This window comes from Lampetra fluviatilis, chromosome 66 (assembly GCF_964198595.1).
Source record: "Lampetra fluviatilis chromosome 66, kcLamFluv1.1, whole genome shotgun sequence".
NCBI lineage: Eukaryota > Metazoa > Chordata > Hyperoartia > Petromyzontiformes > Petromyzontidae > Lampetra > Lampetra fluviatilis.
In genome coordinates, this window is record NC_136340.1 from 1,536,624 (window position 1) to 1,559,686 (window position 23,063).

Genomic DNA, 23,063 nt, shown 5'->3' on the forward strand with positions numbered 1-23,063 from the left:
GAGTCCACAAGTTTAGTGCACAATGTTAAGCACAATATTTAATGACACTGCCTTGATAGTGGTGCAAGAGAGCAAATACAATCTATACAAAATCTTAAAAACGTTAAATAGATCATACATACAGTTTCCCTTCGAATCAGCATTATTGATGGACGTGTTGAGTTTCTTGCCACACGTACGGTAACAGAATTCGCGGAGCCTCTTGGAAGCGAGCACAAAACACGTGCGTGTGCAGAGCTCAAGAACAAAGTTCAATTCCTTTACACAACGAGCTGCTGATAACCACCGGCCCCGCGGAGGCTCCACTACGGACGCCCCACGTCACCGCGTCCAGGTCAACAGGGAGCCCGGATCATCCCAGCATGGACGTGGCTCTCACGAAGGACGCGGGGTTCAACAAAAACAACTGCAATGTGGTGCGAAGGCCGGGGAACTGAGCGCCGCTCCACAGCCTCACAACCGCTGGGATGCACGGGTGTGGTGCTCACAATCGTTGTGTCATTGTTGCAAACTCAGTTTATTCTCGTAAAAAACATTGATACAATACTTTTGCTTTGGGATACTTCCACCGAAATTACACGAAAGCACACAACTGGACACTTTTTGACACGTGATCAATCGTCTGAATTGGTGAACATCCAGAACCTGATGCCACACTCATGCAACTGCACCCGTTTCTGCATCTACTGATGCTGAAGCTTCGGGCCGCTGTTTGATGTTGCTAGAACCACCAAAGTGCCTCATTCCCCAAGCAAATAAAACAGTCTTTTTACATGTAACCCTTTAGCTAATATCTCTAAAACTTTAATATTTTTTTTCAACTAAAAACTGCATTTTACAGTACAGTCGACCCTATTCGTGAACGGAACAGTTTTCCAATAAACAGGCAGCAAATCCTATCAAAAGAAGCCAATACACTTCCCCTTTAAACTCGTTAACCCGTGGCTCAATAAACCTCCAAAGAGCCACCCGACCCATGCTGAGGACCTCCATCGCCCATTGCGTTTTACACGAGAAGTCATTGTTGCCACATTCTTCCCGACAGTCGGAAAAGTGTAGGTGTGAGTCCCCTGGCCGCACGCACAAGAGCAACAAACCCACTCTTTGTATGACTTTTGTTTTCACAAAATGATGCCACACTCAAAATATACGATTTAATTTCTTCTAAATTTAAGATAACTGCCTGACAAGAAAATAAGCAATAAACGTATTCTCATCCAAGTTGGTTAGCAGTCTGGGATCTCTGATCCGGCTGCCCAGCCTCACAGCCCACACGAGCCAATCAGCAGTGGCCCTAACTGAGCTATGCGCACGCCACCAACACAATCCTGTAGGCTACTGGATAACTTTGAAAAAGGGCTTCATAGCTCATCGGATTTCTCCAGGATAAATAAAGATTCTGATACTAGATCCCTCTGGTGGGCATTTTACTTCGTGATAAAGAGCACAGCAAATTTATTTCATCTTGAAAACCACGAGCAGATGGGTCTGATAAGGGCAGTACGTATTCTAGAATTTAACCAGACATGCTCAATAAAGTTATCCCATTATATTTCAAGGTGAGCACATGAGGTGTGGGTTAACTCCAGTCATTGGCTCCGCCAGAGTCATGCCATCTCCATGACTTGTCCAGCATGACAATGCCGCAGAAGCAGCTTTTGATTTTCGATTCCCTCAAGGGAGACCCGAGGTTGCGCCAAAATCCAGGCTGGCGTACACCAGCGTATCCGTCTGCTCATCCGCATCTTCAACGCCGCCAGCGGTCGCCGCCCCCCCTCCCTCTCCAGCTGTAGCACCGCTGGGGCTAGCGGATGGACCGCGGTGGCCACCAGCGCCCTGCTCACCACACAGCGCAGGCACATGCAGTGCTCGCACGGGGACATGGCTGTGGTGTCCAACAGCACACACGGAGTCGTAGAAAGCAATACAACTTTACAGATTTCAAATCACACTACATTTGTCAAGTTTAAGGATGAGTTCATTTCAGGATACACGAGGGTTAGGATCTTGTCAGAGACACGGACTGGATTGGAGGAGCGGGCATTGGACGAGCGGGTACCGGACATGACCGGTATCAGGGACCCAGTGGGAGCCGAGGGCTGGAGCAGGGCTCACCGTCGGGCGCACCGTGCTGTAGAGGGTGGCCTCCTCGCTTGTGGGCCCTGGCGTGGCTCGCTTGCGGTTCACTTCGCTGTACAGGGCCCCGGGCTGAGGTTCCTCTGTTGAGAGAATCACCACGCACGTCAGATGCACAGCCATAGCCTGCAGCCTTTAGGCCCTAATCCTGACAGCCGGCACTGGGGTATGCGTGGTGTGTGTGCTGTGGGTGGTGGGTAGAGCGTGTGTGGCGTGTGGTGTTGGGAACCGGGTAAACGTGCCCGCAGTGTGCCGTGAGGCCCCTCACCAGCCTGGGCGGCCATGCCCACGACGCTGTACAGGCAGTCAGTGTTGGCATTTGGGACTGAGGGCCCCGCTGAGTCACCAGGGAGATGTATACGGGGGTGTGGCTGAGAGCAGGGGCCCTGTCACCGGGATGCAGAGCACGAAACATGGAATCAACATTCACATCGTCATCTTATTTAACACTTATATTGTGACTATGTCCAAATCCTCAGAGTACAACTCCCTTCCCTCAAACACCTGTAATCCTGATCAGGCTCAACCCCCTACTTTGAAGGTGAATGCCCTCCTGCCTTTTTTTATGAAAATAAATCTGCTCATTGTTTCTGTACCGGGTCCAGTTCCCTCCGCAGGTTGCAGTAGAGTGGCAACTGGGAGACTGCCATGGGCAGGGCTCCATCTCCTGCCGATCCATCCGCGCTGGGCTGTGCCACCCTCTCATGAGCCTCCATTGCTCCTCCGTCAGGCCCCATGTGGTCTCCGAGTTGGAAGAGAGCAGCCGGCTCCGCCTTGCTACGTTTCATCATGGCGGCCAGCACTGGGGTGGGACATGTCAGCATGGGTGACATCAGAAATGCTCTAATCTAGCGAGGGAGACTCTCACACCCAGGCCTCACAGAGCTATCGTGGCTAAACACAATGACACAGTAACCCACGTACACGTGTTGAACATTGTTATTGAACAGAGATCTATTTGGTCCTATATCACAGGGGATGACTCTAACGGCCATCACCGTGCCAACGAGTGGCATGCTGCCAAAGTGTTCTACAATGTCCCCATGCCGGAACTGCAAGAGTCAAAACACATAGGTCAAAGGTCACCATTAGCCTTTGCAGCGTCGTGAGCGTGCCCCACCCTGCCCCCTAGCCCCCCTCACTGGCCAGCAAAAGGGCCTCATGACCTGAGACTTAAGGCTGGGATCCTGAAGAGGCCTGCAGGCAGCCACTGGGGTCATGGAGCAGAGAAATTTTAACCCTACAGCGGTTTACACCACGATTGTCACACGCTCCCCACTGCCTGCGTCAGCCGGCACGTGTCCACTCCCCACTGTCTGCATCACACCACTCATGTCCAATCCCCACTGTCTGTGTGTGACGCCTGCATTAGATAGCTGCCCCCATCCCACTTCACGCCGAGGAAGTTCTCAGTTATCGTTCGCAGAAAGGCGCGCGCAGCTGGGTGTTGCACAACACCACCTCCTCCTCGCCAGCAGAGCGCGGATAGAAGCAGCAGCAGGAGGAGGGCGACCCCCACACCGGTCGCCACGTGCAGGGCCCAGGATGCAGACACCGGCCCTGACACAAACCACACATTGTCCGTCATTATTATTGCTGCTCTCGTTTTGTAAGCAATAACCTCACAACGCACGTGAATGAGAAGAAAACCTGAATGGCTGAAACCCTGAATGAGTGAAACGCTGAGCAAGTAGAAAAATGAATAAGTGAAGCAATGAATGAAATAGAATGAGTGAATTCCGGTTTGAGCACCTTGAATGTGAAACATGGCCTCAGTCTCGCCGACTTCGTTTGTCGCCACACAGGTCACATTCAGCTCCTGTGATCGCTTCATGACCACGGAGCTCCGGGTCTTGGTTCCATCCCCATCCTGGGTCTGGTTCCGTTCTGATGCATCACTCCCCACGTGCCTCCAGGTGATGGTGGCACGAGGATTTGCCTTCACCTCACATCGGAGGCACAGGTCACCTCCACCCCCACACGTCTCATCTTGAGACACGTTCACCACCACCGGTGCATCTGTCAACAGAGAAGGATCCGCCAGTCACTCATTCACTCGTTCGTTCATCGCGCACTGACACAGGATCATTCTGCTGGGTGAGAGTTGCGTGCGTGGCGAGGTTCTGCTGCTGTGACTCACACTGCACGTCCAGGTCGAGGTGAGCGGGAGTCCCGTGGCCCTCGCTGTTGGACGCCACGCAGACGTAGTGCCCCGAGTCCTCCGCCGTGACGTTCTTCAGAAGCCAGGCGCCATCTGTGTGATTATGGAGGAGCTGGCGGCCGCTTGGTGGCTCCCTGCTCCAGCTGAACGACGTAGAATTCGGGTTACCGTGGGCGAGGCACTTCAAGGTGACGTCGTCACCAGACTCCACCCTCGGGAGACGAGGAGCAGAATGAACAGATGCCGTTGTGTTCACCGGGGCGTCTGTCAACAAAGCGTGAGATGCGTTCATAGCAACAAAGGCAAGACAAGCACCCTGAGCCCTAAGCAGAAGACGTCTTGACAAGTGGATGGGAGAGGAGAGGGAGCCTCTCACTACTCCCTTGTGCAGCCACACAGGGCTCAGTGAGTGGGGCTTGGTGACCTTACAGACAGGGTCATCTGTCAAGGCTCTATCTGCCAGACTCACAGCATTTACCGTCTGCCCAGCAGGGTTGTCCTGTGCTGGCACTGAGGAGCTTTGCATCTCATGTCACCTGGCCCTGTGTGCAAACTAAAGACCACCATTCAGTTTATTTCACAGGAAGCAGCGATGATCGCCTGTTATCTCACCTAAAGTAATTAAGTGGCTTACACTCACTGGGGGGCATCACACAAAGCCAGAAATTACTGTGCCACCCATAGCACGACACAGTGGTTACAGTCTGTACACCGATCTAAACAAAAGGGCAACAACCACTGCTGGACACTCACACTTCACGTCCAGGATGAATTTTTGGACCATCGTTGAGGCTAGGTCGCCTCCCGAAGCCTCACAGCGACATTTCCTTCCATTGTCCTCGGCTGATGGGGTGAAGTTGAGCCGGTTCGTCACGGTGAATGTCCCGTCTGGAGATTGACTCCGGGAGGTTGAGTTTGTCCACGTGTTAAACTGAGTTTGTCCACTTGAGTTTGTCCACTTGACGACGTCGTCCAAGACCCAGCGGATGGTGACCGAGTCCATGGAGACCACGGCGTCCACGCTGCAGGCCAGGGTGGCCGGCACAGTGGCACGGAGCTCTGACTGGGCCCGTAGAAAGGCTGAACACCAGGGGCATGGGTTACTGACATGAGTTGACATGGGCAGGTAGAGAGTCATGTTGACAGTCCAGAACATCATCGACAATGCACGGAGGCAATTGTACATACTTGGGGCAAGGATCTCTCCACTACCAATGAAAAATACATTATCCCAAATATTACTAAAATACTGGAATTTGAAAAGATTTATATGCCTGTTATTTTGTTACTGGTGTACAAACTGGGTAAAAAACCGAACCTCACATCACAGCACACACAGTAATCACACGTCACACACAGTAATCACACAACACACACAGTAATCACGCAACATTAATTCTAGATTTGAAGCTTTCGTGACTGCAAGGAATCATATTCTTAGGTTTTTTCGGTAAAGTCACGTAGGTAAAACATCAAAATTAATGAAAATAAAATAAAATAAAAATAAAAACAAAAACAAAAATCACGACGTTTCGGAGGCAACACAAGTCTCCGTCACAGTAATCACACATCACACTCAGTAATCACACATCACACTCAGTAATCACACATCACACACAGTAATCACACATCACACACAGTAATCACACATCACACTCAGTAATCACACATCACACACAGTAATCACACATCACACACAGTAATCACACATCACGCACAGTAATTACACACAGTAATCACACAACACACACAGTAATCACACATCACACAAAGTAATCACACATCACACACAGTAATCACACAACACACACAGTAATCACACAACACACAGTAATCACACATCACACACAGTAATCACACATCACACACAGTAATCACACAACACACACAGTAATCACACAACACACACAGTAATCACACAACACACACAGTAATCACACAACACACAGTAATCACACAACACACACAGTAATCACACAACACACACAGTAATCACACAACACACACAGTAATCACACATCACACACAGTAATCACACAACACACACAGTAATCATACAACACACACAGTAATCACACAACACACAGTAATCACACATTACACACAGTAATCACACAACACACACAATAATCACACAACACACACAGTAATCACACATCACACACAGTAATCACACATCGCACACAGTAATCACACAACACACACAGTAATCACACATCACACACAGTAATCATACAACACACACAGTAATCATACAACACACACAGTAATCACACATCACACACAGTAATCACACATCGCACACAGTAATCACACAACACACACAGTAATCACACATCACACACAGTAATCATACAACACACACAATAATCACACAACACACACAGTAATCACACAACACACACAGTAATCACACATCACACACAGTAATCATACAACACACACAGTAATCATACAACACACACAGTAATCACACAACACACACAGTAATCATACAACACACACAGTAATCACACATCAAACACAGTAATCACACAACACACACAGTAATCATACAACACACACAGTAATCACACAACACACAGTAATCACACATTACACACAGTAATCACACAACACACACAATAATCACACAACACACACAGTAATCACACATCACACACAGTAATCACACATCGCACACAGTAATCACACAACACACACAGTAATCACACATCACACACAGTAATCACACATCGCACACAGTAATCACACAACACACAGTAATCACACAACACACACAGTAATCACACAACACACACAGTAATCACACATCACACACAGTAATCACACATCACACACAGTAATCACACAACACACACAGTAATCACACATCACACACAGTAATCACACAACACACACAGTAATCACATATCACACACAGTAATCACACAACACACACAGTAATCACACAACACCCACAGTAATCACACATCACACACAGTAATCACACATCACACACAGTAATCACACATCACACACAGTAATCACACATCACACACAGTAATCACATATCACACACAGTAATCACACATCACACAGTAATCACACCTCACACACAGTAATCACACATCACACACAGTAATCACACATCACACACAGTAATCACACATCACACACAGTAACCGCACATCACACACAGTAATCACACAACACACACAGTAATCACACACAGTAATCACACATCACACACAGTAATCACACATCACACACAGTAATCACACATCACACACAGTAATCACACATCACACACAATAATCACACACAGTAACCGCACATCACACACAGTAATCACACATCACACACAGTAATCACACATCACACACAGTAATCACACAACACACACAGTAATCACACATCACACACAGTAATCACACAACACACACAGTAATCACACAACACACATAGTAATCACACAGCACACACAGTAATCACACATAACACACAGTAATCACACATCACACACAGTAATCACATATCACACACAGTAATCACATATCACACACAGTAATCACATATCACACACAGTAATCACACAACACACACAGTAATCACATATCACACACAGTAATCACATATCACACACAGTAATCACACAACACACAGTAATCACACATCACACACAGTAATCGCACATCACACACAGTAATCACACATCACACACAGTAACCGCACATCACACACAGTAATCACACATCACACACAGTAATCACACATCACACACAGTAATCACACATCACACACAGTAATCACACATCGCACACAGTAATCACACATCACACACAGTAATCACACATCACACACAGTAATCACACATCGCACACAGTAATCACACATCACACACAGTAATCACACATCGCACACAGTAATCACACATCACACACAGTAATCACACATCACACACAGTAACCGCACATCACACACAGTAATCACACATCACACACAGTAATCACACATCACACACAGTAATCACACATCACACACAGTAATCACACATCGCACACAGTAATCACACATCACACACAGTAATCACACATCGCACACAGTAATCACACATCACACACAGTAATCACACATCGCACACAGTAATCACACATCGCACACAGTAATCACACATCACACACAGTAATCACACAACACATACAGTAATCACACATCACACACAGTAATCACACATCACACACAGCAATCACACATCATACACAGTAATCACACATCACACACAGTAATCACACAACACGCAGTAATCACACATCACACACAGTAATCGCACAACACACACAGCAATCACACATCATACACAGTAATCACACATCACACACAGTAATCACACAACACGCAGTAATCACACATCACACACAGTAATCACACATCACACACAGTAATCGCACATCACACACAGTAATCACACAGCACACACAGTAATCACACATCACACACAGTAATCACACATCACACACAGTAATCACACACAGTAATCACACAACACACACAGTAATCACACATCACACACAGTAATCACACATCGCACACAGTAATCACACATCACACACAGTAATCACACATCGCACACAGTAATCACACATCGCACACAGTAATCACACATCACACACAGTAATCACACAACACATACAGTAATCACACATCACACACAGTAATCACACATCACACACAGCAATCACACATCATACACAGTAATCACACATCACACACAGTAATCACACAACACGCAGTAATCACACATCACACACAGTAATCGCACAACACACACAGCAATCAAACATCATACACAGTAATCACACATCACACACAGTAATCACACAACACGCAGTAATCACACATCACACACAGTAATCACACATCACACACAGTAATCGCACATCACACACAGTAATCACACAGCACACACAGTAATCACACATCACACACAGTAATCACACATCACACACAGTAATCACACACAGTAATCACACAACACACACAGTAATCACACAACACACACAGTAATCACACATCACACACAGTAATCACACATCACACACAGTAATCACACATCACACACAGTAATCACACATCACACACAGTAATCACACATCGCACACAGTAATCACACATCACACACAGTAATCACACAACACACACAGTAATCACACATCACACACAGTAATCACACAACACACACAGTAATCACACATCACACACAGTAATCACACAACACACACAGTAATCACACATCACACACAGTAATCACACATCACACACAGTAATCACACAACACACACAGTAATCACACAACACACACAGTAATCACACAACACACACAGTAATCACATATCACACACAGTAATCACATATCACACACAGCAATCACACAACACACACAGTAATCACATATCACACACAGTAATCACATATCACACACAGCAATCACACAACACACACAGTAATCACACAACACACACAGTAATCACACAACACACACAGTAATCACACATCACACACAGTAATCACACAACACACACAGTAATCACACAACACACACAGTAATCACACATCACACACAGTAATCACACATCACACACAGTAATCACACAACACACACAGTAATCACACAACACACACAGTAATCACACAACACACACAGTAATCACATATCACACACAGTAATCACATATCACACACAGCAATCACACAACACACACAGTAATCACATATCACACACAGTAATCACATATCACACACAGCAATCACACAACACACACAGTAATCACACAACACACACAGTAATCACACAACACACACAGTAATCACACATCACACACAGTAATCACACATCACACACAGTAATCACACAACACACACAGTAATCACACAACACACAGTAATCACACAACACACACAGTAATGACACAACACACACAGTAATCACACATCACACACAGTAATCACACATCACACAGTAATCACACATCACACACAGTAATCACACATCACACACAGTAATCACACATCACACACAGTAATCACACAACACACACAGTAATCACACATCACACACAGTAATCACTCAACACACACAGTAATCACACAACACACAGTAATCACACAACACACACAGTAATCACACAACACACAGTAATCACACAACACACACAGTAATCACACAACACACACAGTAATCACACAACACACACAGTAATCACACATCACACACAGTAATCACACATCACACACAGTAATCACACATCACACACAGTAATCACACATCACACACAGTAATCACACAACACACACAGTAATCACACATCACACACAGTAATCACTCAACACACACAGTAATCACACAACACACAGTAATCACACAACACACACAGTAATCACACAACACACAGTAATCACACAACACACACAGTAATCACACAACACACACAGTAATCACACAACACACACAGTAATCACACAACACACAGTAATCACACATCACACACAGTAATCACACAACACACACAGTAATCACACAACACACACAGTAATCACACAACACACAGTAATCACACAACACACACAGTAATCACACAACACACACAGTAATCACACAACACACACAGTAATCACACATCACACAGTAATCACTCAACACACACAGTAATCACACATCACACAGTAATCACTCAACACACACAGTAATCACACAACACACAGTAATCACACAACACACACAGTAATCACACAACACACACAGTAATCACACAACACACACAGTAATCACACAACACACACAGTAATCACACAACACACAGTAATCACACATCACACACAGTAATCACACAACACACACAGTAATCACACATCACACAGTAATCACTCAACACACACAGTAATCACTCAACACACACAGTAATCACACATCACACACAGTAATCACACAACACACACAGTAATCACACAACACACACAGTAATCACACAACACACAGTAATCACACATCACACACAGTAATCACACAACACACACAGTAATCACACATCACACAGTAATCACTCAACACACACAGTAATCACACATCACACAGTAATCACACAACACACACAGTAATCACACATCACACAGTAATCACTCAACACACACAGTAATCACACAACACACAGTAATCACACAACACACACAGTAATCACACAACACACACAGTAATCACACAACACACAGTAATCACACATCACACACAGTAATCACACAACACACACAGTAATCACACAACACACACAGTAATCACACAACACACACAATAATCACACATCACACAGTAATCACACATCACACACAGTAATCACACAACACACACAGTAATCACACAACACACAGTAATCACACAACACACAGTAATCACACAACACACACAGTAATCACACATCACACACAGTAATCACACATCACACAGTAATCACACAACACACACAGTAATCACACATCACACAGTAATCACACAACACACACAGTAATCACACATCACACAGTAATCACACATCACACACAGTAATCACACATCACACAGTAATCACACATCACACACAGTAATCACACATCACACAGTAATCACACAACACACACAGTAATCACACAACACACACAGTAATCACACAACACACACAGTAATCACACAACACACACAGTAATCACACAACACACAGTAATCACACAACACACACAGTAATCACACAACACACACAGTAATCACACAACACACACAGTAATCACACAACATCACACAGTAATCACACATCACACACAGTAATCACACATCACACACAGTAATCACACAACACACAGTAATCACACATCACACACAGTAATCACACATCACACACAGTAATCACACAACACACACAGTAATCACACAACACACACAGTAATCACACAACACACAGTAATCACACATCACACACAGTAATCACACAACACACACAGTAATCACACAACACACACAGTAACCACTCGGTGCTCTGCACCAGGGCGCCTCTCCTCGGCTTCCTCTGAGCAGTGGCCTCACCGCTCAGTTCTGCACGAATTCCATGAATCACAGGGAACCTTCACCCCAACTCTAGCTCAGGGTAATTGGATACCCCCTGTGTGTTAGTTGGTGAAAGAGTTCGTAGTTTGTAGACCGAGTGAATTCAATGTCATGTGTCACTACGCTGGGGAGTGATCACTTACAGAAAACCTGCAGCTCCGTCCATGAATATTGGCTGTTTGTGTTGGAGCTCGTCACTTCACATCCGTACCAGCCCACGTCTTTTACAGCCACAGCTTTCAAGGTCATCTGACTTCTCCTCTCGGACAAACTCTCGAACTGACCATCTGATCGGTACTTCCACCACTTAAAGATGACTGCTTGCTGGGGGCTCGTACTACTGCAGTTCAGAGTGGCTCGTGTCCCCACTTTCTTGATCAGTCTCTTGCTTCCCTCAGTCTTGGGAGTGAATGACCTGTTAAAGACTGAAACAAAAATATTTTACGATAAGAACCATGTATGTTGAACTTCCTTTGCACCATACGTAGCCAACCGTGCTAATCGGAGGCACGGTATCATGGTTATGATACCCCATCATAATTACAATGATGGTTATGATGGGGTATAAATGTATCACAAGTCGCAGCTCTATATGATGAATGCTCACACTGGACTCACAGGGAAGGACCAGTAATAATACTATCCTCTATTTAGCTAGGAAAGCCTCCCTGAGTCACAAGACTTTTATAATTGGACCCTCACATTGAGATATTTGGCCAACTCCACGAATGATATTTTGGCAATTGAGAGGAAATCGTGCGTACGTGGGTGAAACACTCATAGCTCCGCACAGATAGATTCAGGATTCCATAGCAGTACTGCCATCTCCTGGCCTGCTGGCAGCCAGTGTGCACAGAGAGCTCAGCACTGGGGGCCCACGGCCCCGCGTATCGGTAGGGCCAGTCCTGTGAGCTCAGCCTCGCGCTCTGCCCAGACGCAGCAGCACATCCACGAACCCTGAGCTCGTGGTGGTGAAGGCGTCTGGTCTGGCAGGGCGGTGGGGATCGACGGTGACTGGAGGCAGGGCTCAGCACGCGACTGTGTTCAGCCCCACGTGGTCTGCACCACGTGGGGCGTGGTGGGCGGGGCTGCAGGCGGTCACGTGGAAGAGGCCCTTTTGGGTGCACTTTGTAAATGTTCACTCGTCTCAGTGTTTCCAGATGAGAGGGTTTACCTCTGTACCTTGACGTCTCATTGGGGTTAATGAGTGTAAAGAGGGTTTGTAAAGAACACTGTCGTTGTGAAGGGGTTTCCTTGACTTCTAATAATCTATATATATATAAAATCGCGAATCTGTCTGTCTGTGTGTGTCGCCGGACCATACGCACTTTCATTGGACGGCGGTTGCCCCTGGCAACGAGTAGCAACTTTTCGCCGCGGGGTGGACGCCATTTTTTATTCCCGTTAAAAATAGGCGCACGCATTAACACAAAGTTTCACGTCCTCTTCACTCCCCCCCCCACCACAATGTGTGCAATTACTATTATAGGGTCGGTCGATTATTAAATTATAGCGATTAGACAGTATTATTGTATCGCGGGGGATCGGCGCGCCTCACTAAAACCCTACAACGGATCGGCGCGCCTCACTAAAACCCTACAACGGATCGGCACGCCTCACACAAACCCAACAACGGATCGGCGCGCCTCACTAAAACCCTACAGCGGATCGGCGCGCCTCACTAAAACCCTACAGCGGATCGGCGCGCCTCACACAAATCCTACAACGGAAGCGTAACGCATTGTAGTGTCGTGGTTAGCGCGCCACGCTACGAACCCGGCAACCCGAGTTCCATTCCCGCTCACGGCCACCACCGGTGACGATTATTTGAACCGGTCCTGGGCCTCCCCTAGGTCGACTCAGCCTCAAAACGAGTAACTGCTGTGGCGTATGAACATCGCCACTGGGGAGACAAAGGCGGCCTAGCGTCGTGGATCCAAGACCCGGGCGAAGCCGGGTAGTAAAGCTAGTTAACTATAACCGCCATTTGAACAGCAAGGATGCCTTGTTTGCTGGGCTTGGTACCTCAGAAATGCAATGAATACCCGACATCTGCTTTTAAATCACAGGGTTCAATACAAGTTCACTTTCACACACAATTTGGTGATTAACCTTTCAATTCCGTGGGCTTAGACATTCTGACCCAGTCTCCTGGAGGTGAGAGAGGAGGCGAGGGGCAGGGTACAGACTGTGGAGCTCACACAACGCGAACTTTCCTAGTGGCAGAACAATGTTCAGCTGCGGGCGGATCTCGCATCGCCCACATTCGCCTCTAGACATAAACACGAGTTTTCATTTGTTTACCATTTACAGGATAATGCCTCTTAAGTTGTTTAGTGTTACAAAGAGAGTCATGAAAGGTTCCGTACCTGTAATTGTGATGCCTGCACCGCCACTGAACTTAGTTGTATCGATGATAGCGCGGAAGAAATATCTCCTCGAGTCTCCCATCCTCGCGTCTCTGATCTCCAAGGAGCAGCTCCCCGAGCTCAGACTCCCCACCAGCGCCACTCTCTCCCTGTACCCCTCTATGGGGCTGGTGTTGCTCACTGAGCTGTAGACGATGTTATCTGTCTTTGTCTCGTCAAAGGCATCGTTAATGAGCCAGAAGCCCTTCACGCTGTGGTCACTGCGGCTCAACGAGAAGCAGAAGGCGCAGGGCAGCAGCACCCGGTCTCCCTCCCGCACCGCCACCGAGTGTCTGTAGCTCAGAAAGTCAGCAGCAGTCGACCCAGCACCGCCTGTGAGAGACGCACACAGTGACCGTACACATGGCGGGGAACTTCTCCTGTACCGCGTCTGCCCCTGCAGGACCCAGTGGCCGTGGATTCCGGCATCAGCGACCACAGTCGCATTCAGGAAACCACGTGGGGCACTTGGAGATGTCGCGCCAGTGAAGCGCCTAAGAGATCCCATTGATTACTCCTTCCCCTGAATATCAGAATCAGATTCACTATTTAGAGTGGAGGAATCCGATGAGCTCTGAAGCTCTTGTAGACAAATGTCCAATAGGGGCAGGTCACCAACTTACAATGGCAAATGATAGGAACATAAAATAGACAAAACGGTAAGCAAGTCACGAAATGTAAATAAATACAAAGACAAAAAGTATTTAAACAAGAGAGCTCATGTGAGCTTAATATTATTTTATCCTGCAGCTGTAGTCGTACATTTCACACGAAGCTGAACTCCTGGTGTCCCAGTGTACGCATCGGTCTTCAACTCAAATCTGAAGAAGTAGGTGGTGGCATCTGAGACTGCGACTTTCTTGATCTTGAGAGCGCAGCTACCGCTGCTGAGAACTCCGCTCAAGGATGTCCGCCTTCTGTAGCTCACAGCCACCTCTGTTGGCGTGGAGCTGTAGACGATGTTATCTGCTGTGGCTTCTTTGCCATCTCTCATCCACCTGACTCGTACAACGGGTCCTTGTCCTGAGGGGAACCAGAAAGTGCAGGGGAGTTCCACCTCTTCTGCTCCCTCTGTTTCAGTCACCACCATCAGCCCATAGTTTACTCCCCAAGCATCGCCTGCAGCCTCTGAGAGCACAAGACACAAGGCGCACACGAGACATGAAGTCGCATCACAGTGATGTGTGTTGAACATCTGTGGCGTAGTAAGTAGGCAACTGTGCTAATAGGAGGTGCGTGATCACGTGCACACAGACAGAGTCCTCGTGACGAGTGGAGACACGTCCCACGTGCACACGAGTAGCGGTGGAATGCCTCCGAGCGAGTGAGAGATGCCCCCATGAGGTGGCTCCGTATTGAGAGAAGAGCACTGGGGCTTAGGGGACACCCAGAACGACTCCTCATGCACTGGAGGCAGAGGAGTCTGCCACGTCATGGTGAGAGCGGAGATGGGGAACAGATGGAGAGAAAGAGGAGTAGAGGGAGAGATGTGAGAAGATGTGAAGAGAGGTATCTGGAGAGATGGGGGAGTGTGTGAGCAAAAGAGATTAGTGAGGAGTCACCGTTCAGATGGAGGCTTCCACTGAGAAGACACAGGAGGAGGCTGGTCTGGAACACTCCCATCATGCCTGCAACACAGACAGGCTCACTACACAGACAGGTACACTACATAGACAGGCTCACTACACAGACAGGCTCACTACACAGACAGGCACACTACATAGACTGGCACACTACACAGACAGGCTCACTACATAGACAGGCTCACTACAGAGACAGGCACACTACATAGACTGGCTCACTACATAGACAGGCTCACTACATAGACAGGCTCACTACACTGAGAGTCTCACTGTTGTATATATGCCTTTTCCAAAAACGTATATTACTAGTGATATTGCATATTTTTTATATAAAAAAAAATGCAGTGACACATGCCTGTGAACTCCTCCCTCGAGACAACAAAAGGCCTTAATGACTGCGGAAAGTACTAAAACTGTAATAACGACACTTAGGGGCAATTGAGAGTATCTGTGTCCACAGGCGATGAGATGACTGCTTGAGGAAGGGGAGAGAAGCCGGGCATTGATGTGACTTGGGAAATGACTTCCATAAATTAGAACAGACAGACACACACGTACACCGGACACACGGTCACAATCAAAGGGACAGTTGTTCCGTCGTGAGAGGAAACCGACCAATCACAGGCCGAGGAGCGAAATCAAAGGCATTCCGGTCCTTTGTGAGAAGACGAGACGGAGGCGAAACATTTAGGATATAAGAAAGAAGCCGAACCACCCAAATTAGTCTTGCAACGGCAAGCTCCGGAGTGTGGTCACTGTGATACTGGGTCTGTCAGAGCAATGACAGACTGAGTATCGCTGGAAATTGTATTCTACATGCATCCTTATGTGTTGAGTTGCTTGCAGAGTCAAGGACTGCGAGAAGTTGTATTGCACTAAGCTATCAGAGTTGGGAGAAGCTAAGAGGTGAGCGAATACATTTTCATATAATACTGCGATTAGCCAAGAGTTGCGATATACTAAGAGGTGTTCGACTACATGTTATGAGTTGTGGAGAGTGAGGAGCAGACGACGAGCAGCTCGCAGCAGGAGCCCTCCTGGACAATGGGGGGAGGCACCAAGGGTGGTCGCGCAAAGCAGCTGCTACTCACAGGACCAGCGGCTCACGACTAACCACGAGCGCGCTGACTCGGAAGCCCCGAGCCCACTCCAGCAAAGGTCGAGCTCAAGGATCGACAGTGCCTGGTGCCAAGGGGGTGACGCGCTGCAGCCCAGCGGACGAGCTGCCAGCGCTCTCTGGCGACGGGACCATCGCGCACATCGACGCAGACGAAGCCGGACCCATCATCACCCATTATCATTATCATCCTGCAGCCGGCACGGGCACCGCCGCCATCGTGAGCAGCGTGCCGCCCACTCAGGGGCCGTCCATAAATGACGTCACGCGATTTTTGACGATTTTTGACCCGCCCTCCCCGTCGTCACAAAAAGTCAGACCCCCCCCCTCAAATATGACGTCGCAAAGCTCTGCCCCCCCCACAAAAAATTAAATATGCTTCAAATCGCTTTAAACTAGTATACTTGTAGTGCGTATTTAATGTGGCGCTGCACTCTGATGTTGTAGGAGAAAACATTTATTAAAAAGTCAATTTAATTATGTAGAACGTGTTGTCTATATTTATTTAAAGTAGCGAATTTTGATGTGACGTCACATTTCTCAAACCCCCCCCCCCCCTCGTCACACATCGTCACAAATGTCTGACCCTCCCCTAGGTGCGTGACGTCATTTATGGACGGCCCCTCAGCAACCACCCCAGCGGTGGAGAGAGACTGACGGCGCAGCTGAGAGCGCCGTGTGTTCGACTCGCGCAGACGCCGACCCAGCGCCCCTGCTGGGGACCTGAGGTATTGTCGCTACACGGAACTCGGCACCGCGGAAGCCACCGACTCGTCAGAGCCGCAGTTAGCAGGAAGAGGAGGTGGCAGAGGTCGCAAACGGGGTTTGATTCCTTACCCGTACCCGGCCGCACTAGGGTCGCAAACGGGTACCCTACCCGATACCCGGCTACCCGTACCCGGCCGGGTATCGGGTAGGGTACGGGTACCCGATTGCGACCTCTGGGATGAAGCCATGTTGCAGGCGCGGGTGGGTTGATTCTAGGAACTTGAATTGTGAGAAGAGACAAGACGTTGGGAAATGAGTGACAAACGGTGACTCACCAGTGACTCACGGCCTACCCGTACCCGTACCCGGCCGCACCAGGGTCGCAAACGGGTACCCGTACCCGGCCGGGTACGGGTAGCCGGGTATCAGGTAGGGTACGGGTATCGGGTACCCGGTTGCGACCTCTGGTAAGTTGACAACTCAAACCATACTGCCCGCTATAATTATTGGACAACGTTGTGACTGTCCTCCTACACACACACACAGCGCACATATCGGCGCGAATTAGATTGTTACAAGAATATTCGAAAAGGGTTGCCATCCCAAGGTGGTGTGTTAATTACTAGCTGATCGTGAAAAGCATTGTTCTGTCCCTTGAGTTGCATGAATACAGTCGTTTAGAAGTATTTTAGCCATTCATTTTTTTTAATTGCATTATCTTAACAATGAATTCATTGATGTCCCATTAGCCAATTGATAAGTATCTGTTAACCAAACCTACACACTCACAAGTACACTATTGTTTGGGGACATTTCTTTAATCTCAGAATATTACCAATGAATTCATTGATGTCTACTTTTGCCATTGGGCATGTTTCTTTAGCGCGGTTCCGTATGAATATTAGAATTTTAAGGACTTTTCCTATCGTCGTGTTTTGTCGCGCTACTCTGAGGAGTTAGCCCATTGTTCTATTGCTCAGTTTTACTGGTAGGAACCTCCTGGTTCCACCAGCCCACAGGGGATTATTGTGTCCGTCCGTCGTGAGAGGGGTGGGGCTGGGTGGAGAGGGGAGGGTGGGGAGGGGCTGGGTGGGGAGGGAGGGGCTGGGTGGGGAGGGGAGGGTGGGGAGGGGCTGGATGGGGAGGGTGGGGCTGGGTAGAGAGGGGAGGGTGGGGAGGGGCTGGGTGGGCTGGGTGGAGAGGGGAGGGTGGGGAGGGGCTGGGTGGGGAAGGTGGGGCTGGGTGGGGTGGGGCTGGGTGGGGAGGGGCTGGTCACCCCGTGGTGTCATTATAAACCTCAACGTTTAACCTACTCATGCCGGCTTGTGCCCGCCCGCACAGTCGGGCATATTTACGGAATACACCACGCCGCCGTTGACCCTGGCCATTGACCGAGCAACCCAACGTTCCTACCAGCTCCCTCCGCAGGAATGTGTTAACAACGTAACCATTGAGGGTTAATTATACGGCCCGATGATTAAGACATCTACAGAAGTACTGTGGTGGCAATTCTGATCATAATTGTGTTCGCATATTAGAGTGTTTTAGATATTAAAGTTGCTTAACACACAAGAGTATACGTTCATACATAATAATCTTAATTATAAGAACTGTATCCTGTGGAGAGATCTGAATCCTGAGACTGGACATAAACACACTTAAACATGTAATCAGTAAAAGTTAAAGCGGGAATCATTTTATTATCACGATTGGTAATATACCCCTAGACAACGAAGCCGAGCCAATTATAATAATACACGTAACTACACTCACACCTATTGATCATAATGCGAACTATTAAGCGAACCTAATTTGCATATTTTTTATAGAAATTAGCATAATTTCTTAATTGACATGTTTATCATTGTTTTCTTTCCATTTTTTTCAAAATACAATATATACATAACTACACTGACTGGCTCACTACACAGAAAGGCTCGCTCACGACTAAGGAATGCTGACCCCACAGACATGCTCACAAGATAGATATACTAAATACACAGACAGGCTCACTACAAAGACAGGCTCACTACACAGGCTGGCTACACATTAACCCTCACAAATCTTACAAAATATTCCTCGGTTCATTCATCAGCTTATTTTAATTATGTTCGTTACATTTTTACAGGTTCACCATACATAGCCTGCTCAACTTGCCTGGTAGGTGGCGGAGAGAATGGTATTGGAGTTGGCGGTGGTGGCTCTGGAAGAGGGGGTCTTGTGGAAGGGGCAGGTTCTGGAGGACGTTGTTTTGGAAGAGATGGCTCTAGAGCAGGCGGTGTGGGTCTAGAAGTCGTCCTTCTGGATGAGGTGGTCCCGTGTCCTCCAGGGTCCCGTCTGGCCGTGTACCGGAGAGACCAGAGCTCTCACTGCACCCACAGCGAGATGCGGGTTGAAGGGGTAACAGAAGGCGTCGGCAGTGGGGCAATTGGGCAATTGGGCGAGGCTGTCTCATTTTGCTTCTGCTTCAAGATTCTCCACCACTTCTTCTTTCCATGCTTCCCGGCAGCGATTGCTCTGGTGTCACCCCCCCCGTACCGCAAGCCGCATGCAGTGTGTGCATAAATACAGTGATGAGCGCAGTCCTCTTGAAATTCCCTCCTCTCAGCAGAAGAGTAACGCGTGTGGCGTCACTACTTGCAGCTGCGAGGGTTTCTTTCGACCCTGGGCAGGCGACGTGCCCAGGTCACCAGGAGGGATCAGGTCACGCTGTGATCCTGTGAACCACGAAAGGTCAAACGGGTCTCCTTAATAGACTCCTCCACAAGAGGTACCCGGCCTTGGCCTCACTGAGTAACAGAGTCACACAGTAAGGCCTCTAGTGGCTGCTACTGTCTTGCATTGCTGTCCATAAAAATGCACCAATTTGGAAAACCCTGGCACAAACCATGAGACCATGGACCTCAATGACATTTCATAAATCCGTGTTATTTATTTGCAGATTGTCCGACATCCCCAATGACGGGAATGGCTTCCTCCACAATTGGTCTGACTTAGAGAGGCGTTATACTCTTAGTTTGTCACCCACATCACCGAAAGTCTCAAGAGATCTCGGTCGTGAGATCGATGCGGGTCCCAAGATGGAGCCCTGGTGTCACCATGAGCGTCTTCCCATGAGCAATTGGGTCAATATCGGCCGAGGAGACTCCTCGAGTCCGAACGTTGAGTCCACAAGATTGAGCACATTATTTAGTGGCATTGTCTACACAGTGGTACAAAAGAATAAAACAATATATATCAAAAAAAACGTTTTTTAAGATAATAAATAAATGCATGTATTGACTTACCTGCACCAGCCACGGTAACAGAACTCGCGTAGCCGCTCGTGTGCAGACAAACAACGCGCACGTTGCGCCCCACGTGCCCAGCGAGGGCGATGGGGTGGACGTGGGGTGGACGTCGGGTGGACGTCGAGCCCCACACAACGACTGGCCCCGCGGAGGCTCCACGTCTGACACGGAACGATGCACCTTGACCTACAGCGTGTCCTCTAGCAGCACGAGTCGAACAGGCAGCTGGGAGAGGACTCTCTTGGAAAAGGTGGGGAGGGCGACTGGCGCCGTCTCTCCAAGCCGTCTCACAGTCTACAAGGATCAACCGTCTCAAGGGGGGTGACGAGCGGCATCAGCGGACGAGCTGACGACGGGATCATCGCGCACATCGACGCAGACGGAGCCGGACCCATCATCCTGCAGCATTCACGAGCACCGCCGATGGCGTAAGCATCGTGCCGACTCAACAACCACCCAGCAGTGGACAGAACCTGTTGGCGCAGCCACAAGAGGGAGTGTCGGTGTAGACGGGAGCGCCGTGTGTATGACACGCCCACACCCCGACCCATCGCCCTGGCTGGGAACCGAGGTATATAGGTACGAGGAACGCCTCAAAGAGTTTAGCAAGAAGACAGCACACTCACACACATAACACACATATCGGGACTAATAAGATTGCTCCAACAGTTATCTTCGTGTTTTCTAAAAGGGTGGCCATCCCAAGGTGGTGCGTTATCTATTAGCTTATCGTGAAGAAAAAAAATTCCGTCCATTGAGTTGCATGAATGCGGTAGTTTACAAGTATTTTAGTCATTCGTTTTCGTTAATTGCATAGCCTTACCAATGAATTCATTGATGACACACTAAACATGTATAAACATCTATGTTACGAATCTACACACTCACAGTTATACTATTGTGTTGAGATTTTTCTTTTGATCACGGAATTTTGCCTGCGAATTCATTGATGTTTATTTTTGCCTTGGGTACATGTTTCTTTATCACTGTTCGTATGAATATTGTCATTATTTTTAAAAAGACTTTTCCTATCGCCGTGTATGGACGCGTCACTCTGAGTAAATAGCCGATTGTTGTGTTGCTCAGTTTTAACAAACGTAACCATTGAGAATTATCTGTGCGGATCAATGAGTAGGACATCTCCCGGAGTACTGTATTGATAATTCCGAGCACAAGTGTTCGCATATTAGAGTGTTTATAGAGATTAAAGTTGTTTAACACAGAAGAGTGGTTCTTCCTAAGTTCATGCATAATTATCTTAATTATAAGAACTGTATCCTGCGGTGAGATCTGAATTTTGGGACCAGACATAAATACACTAAAACATAATCAGTAAAAGTTAAAGTGAGAATCATTGTATTATCACGATTGTGAATACTACCCTAGACAACGAAGCCGAGCCTAATCAGGATAAGTGCATAAAGTTGCGTAATTATATAAATTAGCAATTTTTTCCATGAAATTTCCACATTTTTCAATTTTCATGTAATTGTTTTTATTTGTATTATTTTTGCAGGACAATATATACAACAAGACACAGGCATTCAATTAAT

At 47.6% G+C, this 23,063-nt stretch overlaps 1 protein-coding gene across 1 annotated transcript; it reads right to left on the minus strand.

Annotated features, from left to right (window-relative positions):
• Positions 1-1,442: 1,442 nt before the first annotated feature.
• Positions 1,443-14,907, minus strand: LOC144952123 (neural cell adhesion molecule 1-like). Its single transcript, XM_078882526.1, has 10 exons — positions 14,774-14,907; positions 12,548-12,829; positions 5,051-5,377; positions 4,277-4,561; positions 3,889-4,155; positions 3,598-3,696; positions 2,733-2,938; positions 2,405-2,522; positions 2,116-2,219; positions 1,443-1,836 (listed from the first exon to the last, which is right to left on the minus strand). Exons 1-10 carry the CDS (start codon positions 14,853-14,855, stop codon positions 1,675-1,677), a joined length of 1,932 nt encoding a protein of 643 aa, XP_078738652.1. The 5' UTR covers positions 14,856-14,907; the 3' UTR covers positions 1,443-1,674.
• Between the last annotated feature and the right edge of the window lie 8,156 nt (positions 14,908-23,063).

Bases quoted from the DNA above. Each gene is read 5' to 3' on its own strand.
- LOC144952123 (XM_078882526.1), bottom strand. From the start codon at position 14,855: ATGGGAGACTCGAGGAGATATTTCTTCCGCGCTATCATCGATACAACT. The intron at 2,939-3,597 runs GTGGTGTTGTGC...GTCCCACCCCAG, and splicing joins GCTCTGCTGGCGAGGAGGAG to TGCTGGCCGCCATGATGAAA. The intron at 1,837-2,115 runs GTGAGCCCTGCT...TGTGGTGAGCAG, and splicing joins ACAGCACGGTGCGCCCGACG to GGCGCTGGTGGCCACCGCGG.